At 42.9% G+C, this 5509-nt stretch overlaps 1 protein-coding gene across 1 annotated transcript; it reads right to left on the minus strand.

The window, feature by feature from the left end:
• Positions 1-3840: 3840 nt before the first annotated feature.
• LOC124144122 lies at positions 3841-5118 on the minus strand. The gene is made up of 2 exons (XM_048390220.1): positions 5033-5118; positions 3841-4622 (listed from the first exon to the last, which is right to left on the minus strand). Exons 1-2 carry the CDS (start codon positions 5091-5093, stop codon positions 4183-4185), a joined length of 501 nt encoding a protein of 166 aa, XP_048246177.1. The 5' UTR covers positions 5094-5118; the 3' UTR covers positions 3841-4182.
• Between the last annotated feature and the right edge of the window lie 391 nt (positions 5119-5509).

Below are 5509 nucleotides of genomic sequence, written 5' to 3' on the forward strand. Positions count from 1 at the left end.
AATACTCCCCTCTCAAGCTTTCGTCACCCAACACCTCGTGTTAATTCCTTGATCAAACAACACCATTGTTTGTTTGTTTCTTTGTGTTTAAAGTCACAATATCCCAGCTGTGTGACGGGAGACTTGAGTCTGGACCAGACAATTTCGGGGTTTTATATTGTGACCATTGCTCACGGGAGGACGATGCCAGGCAATCAACCAAGTCATCGAATCTGACAACCTGATTCATTTTGTCGCCCCTGACAAGCACGAGTTCCAGGCCATGGGACTGTCAACTCGATTTGTCAGACTCGATTTTTTAGAGACCGCTGTCATATAGCTGGAATATTGCAGAGTGCGGCTTTAAACAACAAGCAAACAAACAAAGCATCAGACCAATCACTGGCTTGTCTGGTCCATATACAAACCGGCATCATATAACTGGAATATTGCTTAGTGCGCTGTCAAACAACAAACAAACATGTCATGTCACACTTTCAGGGTTTCAAATACATTTAAAACTGAACAACTAACAAAATAACGGTAATTTTATGAACAAGTAGAACAAATATGACATGTTATGAGCAATTGTTTAAAAAAAATGCATGTACATTCTATTCAGTTACCCATAAGTCACACAGGCGTTTGTGAATACAATTACAAATAGATCACGGCAGCCTCAGAACGATGCCGAGACAAGCTGTACGGAGTTGCCTCCCTTAACCAAGCGCACGCTTGTCGCGACTGCCAGTGAATCCCATCTTAGCATGACTCAAAACACATCTGTGACGTCATTCTATTGTTGAAACGCTCCATTATTTTTTAGGAATGGACAGTTGTTTGTTCAATTATACCAATCCTGAACCAACTTTTCAAGTAATTTTCACTTTGTATAGACTGAGCTATTTTCTTTATATTTGACAAATGAATGATTTCAAATTTGGTCAGATAACATACGTCGCCAAAGGGGTTCGAACCCACATCGTTTGATTAGAGGACGCCTATTTTTGACCTCAGAAATGACGACACATGACGGTAAGGTGTGAAACTATCAAATATTGTTTTTCAAATATTTGCATAAGGTAAAGAAAAAAATGTATAGAGTGTTGAATTACAGCAGGTTACCTTTTACAATGTTCACATGTAAAGCAATTAGAATCACCTTTCACGAGAAAAACAAATGAGGAACAAACCATACATACCCTTGTTAAGGGCTCTATACGTCCTATAATCCCCGTTAACATGTATTGACAATGTGCAAGCGATTGATAAAATACTAGTTCAGGACCCGACGAAATTATGATGAGCCGTGTACCATGCATTGTAAATATCAGCTCGATACGTAGCGAGGTGCACGTGCAACAGCGGCAGAGAACGTATTCCTCGTGCATCACGCAAGGGTGACTCACGGAGTATAAATACAGTCTGCGTGTTGGTGGGTTTAACAGAGGACTTGCTTCTCCGTTGTGTGAATACTTCATCATCATTTATTTATTTTTTTATCTCCAGTGCTGCTAGTCGGTGTCATACATATATTATTTCCTTGTACATTGTTTTTTGTTCCTTGTTTCACGTCCATAGATGTTAGGACGCTGAGCAAGAAAGGCTGGAACGATACAGTGTTTATTTAATATATAAAATATGATATCAACAATGGCTTGCGGCATATACAAGTTTATTTTATACAGTAGATATACATATATACATATATAACAAAAATTCCTGTGACACCAATATTTCAGTGTATTTTTCAAACAAGTAAAGTTTGGTTTTCAATATTGTAGTACATGTATGGAATCAAGTCACAAAAACGCAACTGCTACAGAAAAGCATGCATTCCATGCAAAAGTTGACTTTTATGCAAGCCCCATGCATTTCACTACCTAAGAATGGGTATAAAAACGTGCGTTAACGGGATTCCATATGCACTGTTAAGCATCGTGCTGACAACAACCACTCAGAAAAATAACAAAATTACGCAACATTACGAAATGCCACGCTTGTCCGAAAATGAGCGTCTGCGAGCCATTGGTATGCATGAAGCAGGATCGAGTCAACGTGATGTTGCAATACAATTTAACGTCCACAGAAACACCATTTGGTGTTTATGGCAACGTTGGCAACAAACGAATGCAGTCAGAAACCATCCTCGTAGTGGCAGGCCACGCGTAACCAATAATCGACAAGACAACTGGACCTACGAAATCGATTCCAGCCAGCAACAGTGACTGCAAGAAGCATCCCTGGCCTTCGACGAATATCTTCACAAACCGTACGTCGTCGCCACAGATGCGCAGGGATTGTCGCAAGAAGACCCGCCAGACGTCCCATTTTGACAGGAAACCAACGTCAAGCAAGTCTACAGTGGTGCAGACTGTGTCTACGCTGGACGGCCATGCAGTGGAGACAAGTTCTATTCACTGACGAGACTCGTTTTTACCTCAGCCACAGCGATGGACGGATTCGAGTGTACCGACGTCGAGGTAAACGTTACGTCAATCATTGTCTCATGAAAGAAGATCGGTTCGGGGGCGGCCGCGTTATGATCTGGGGTGGGATTACAGCAAGACAGAGGACCCGTTTGATAGTGGTAGAGGGAAATCTCAATGGACAGCGCTACCACGACGAGATCATCTGCTCTGTTGTTCTACCGTTTTTGCGTCGTCATGGCCCAGGCGTTACCTTTCAACATGACAACGCCCGGCCTCATATTGCTCGACTTGTTCTGGATTCTCTTCAACAAAACAACGTGAATGTCATCCCCTGGCCGGCTCGCTCCCCTGATCTCTCACCAATTGAGCACATGTGGGATGACATGGATCGGAACATAACTTTGAATTCAATCTTATTCAACGTCACAGCAACTTTTGTTGTTCAGTATAGTTTATAAGAAATAATATCAGTGAGTGAAAGATGTAAATGATAAATTCGGAAATAGTCCCCAAAAGCATTCATAAACTATTTATAATTATATCAGAATTGTTTCAGCAAAGGACAGTCAGATGACCAGTAAGCACATATATATTAATGTGCAAGCACTTAACGTTTCAGCAAGCAATATTAAAACAACTGACTGGCTCGTAAAGGGTTATGATAACCCTTCCTCTGGATACTCGTTGTGATAAGAAATACTGAGTATAAATATCCACCATAGTTGAAACTATGGATACGTTGTATTGACTGATATAAATGAGTTTATCTGGAGTAGTCGGATATTTTAATATATAAGGTCTGTAATAACTGACTTCTCTAGCAATAAGAGAATGACGCAGCATCCCGGCAATTAATACCCCTATTTGCTCTTCTAATCAAACAATACAAACACGATTTGGCCAGCTGACAGACCCAAATGCAGACATGCAACCATGGATTTGAGCAACAGTGTTCCTTTCTTACATCCGATCTGGATTGCCTATTGAATTTGATTCTTTAGTTTGGGTTGTTGTTTAACGCCGCACGCAGCAATATTCCAGCGGCGGTCTGTAAATAATCGAGTCTGGAAAAGACAATCCAGTGATCGGCATCATGAGCAGTCTGCGAGCCTGACCACCTGATCCCGCTAGTCGCCTCTTGCATAGTCGCTTTTCACTGCAAGCATGCGTTGCTGAAGACCCGGATGTTCACAGGTACTATCGAATTTGAATTAGACCCGTGAAGATTTCCGGGGTAGAATAGGTCTTCAGCAACCCATGCTTGCCGTAAAAGGCGACTATGCTTGTCGTAAGAGGCGACTAACAGGATCGGATGGTCAGGCTCGCTGACTTGGTTGAAGCATGTCATCGGTCCCAATGGCGTGTATCGATGCTCATGATGTCAATCACTGGATTGTCTTGTCCAGACTCGATTTTTTTCAGACCGCCGTCATATATATCTGGAATATTGCTGAGTGCGGCGTTAAACAACAAACAAACGAATTTGAATTCAGTGATTGTTCAATACAAGAAACATACATGTCAATGTTCAACTTCGCATCAGATTAACAATGCTGTCTATCAGTGTCGTTTTCTCAGTAAACGACTAATCTGTTCACATTACATGTTAAATGAGTACATCCTCAATACCAGTACGACCAGTTCTGATGAGATTAACAACAGAAAGCACCAGTTTCAGCATCCTCTTTGCGTTGTCCAGCTGTGTGGGGTGGCCCATGACAAAGTGGTTCCAGGGTCTAGTTAACATGGTTCATTTGTTTCTCTGCATCTGCTAGTTGAGTGGAGTTGTCCCCGGTATCGAGGCGGGGGTCAAGTAAACATGATTGTCGTCCTTCTCTGCATCTGCGAGTTGAATACAGTTGTCCCTGGTATCGAGGCTGGGGGTCAAGTAAACATGATTGACTTCCTTCTCTGCATCTGCGAGTTGAATGGAGTTGTCCCCGGTATCGAGGTTGGGGATCCAGTAAACATGATTGTCTTCCTTCTCTGCACCTGCGAGTTGAGTGGAGTTGTCCCCGGTATCGAGGTTGGGGATCCAGTAAACATGATTGTCTTCCTTCTCTCCATATGCTAGTTGAGTGGAGTGGTCCCCGGTATCGAGGCTGGGGGTCCAGTAAACATGATTGTCTTCCTTCTCTGCATCTGCAAGTTGAGTGGAGTGGTCCTTGACAGCGTGGCTGGATTTCCAGCAAACAGGATTGTCTTGCATCTCTGTCATTAAATATTAGATGAACAATGAATTGAGTTTTGTATCTAGCGTCTGAGGTTTGTATCATAACGTCTTGTAAAGAAACTATCATGTTAACATTGTGACCAACACTTCCACGTTAAGTTACTTGTTCCATCTAGCATATTTTCTACTCTTGTATCAAGGGCGGTTAGCCCAGTTGTTAAAGCGTTCCTTCGTCACGCCGAAGATCTGGGTTCGATTCCCGACATGCGTACATTGTGTGAAGCCCATTCTCGGTGTTGCCCGCCGTGATATTATTGGAATATTGCTAAAAGTGGCCTAAAACCAAACTCACTCACTCACTACTCTGGTATAACGATCACGCTGGCGACAACTACTGGGACACGTTCGAGCTAACTAAATGCTAACAGACACAGGCATCCCTGCTTACCAATTTTTTCCTGTTCTTCGGCATCTTCTGATTGTGACGACGTGCTTTTGGCAGCTTGCATGGACGTCCGATGGGCCGGATTGTCCTGCATCTCTGACAACACCAAGTAACATGTCCCTATATAAACAGAAGGTGCAGATGGTGGGGATGGACGGGCGTTTATGTGGATTAGGCTTAATCTGCCACCACCCATCCCCTCTAAAATGAACGGGGTAATATTTGGATGCATTTTTCCCCGCTCAATACGGGTTATCTACGACATAGACTAAAGAACCCGATGCAATATGAGTTAGTTGTGTTTAACGCCGTTTTCACAGTATTCCAGTTATATCACGTCGTGTCAGCTTAATGTGGGAGGAAAGCCCGAAGTGATTCAGGTCTTAGACGTTTACCAATTCGTGAAATCCACGTGCACGGGTATGGTGCTGACAGACCTAGAAACATAATCGGGAGAACCGGGATTCGAAACCACAATCA

This window comes from Haliotis rufescens, unplaced genomic scaffold (genome assembly GCF_023055435.1).
Source record: "Haliotis rufescens isolate VD_foot unplaced genomic scaffold, xgHalRufe1.0.p SCAF_87, whole genome shotgun sequence".
NCBI lineage: Eukaryota > Metazoa > Mollusca > Gastropoda > Lepetellida > Haliotidae > Haliotis > Haliotis rufescens.

Bases quoted from the DNA above. Each gene is read 5' to 3' on its own strand.
- LOC124144122 (XM_048390220.1), bottom strand. From the start codon at position 5,093: ATGCAAGCTGCCAAAAGCACGTCGTCACAATCAGAAGATGCCGAAGAA. The intron at 4,623-5,032 runs GTAAGCAGGGAT...ATTTAATGACAG, and splicing joins CGAAGAACAGGAAAAAATTG to AGATGCAAGACAATCCTGTT.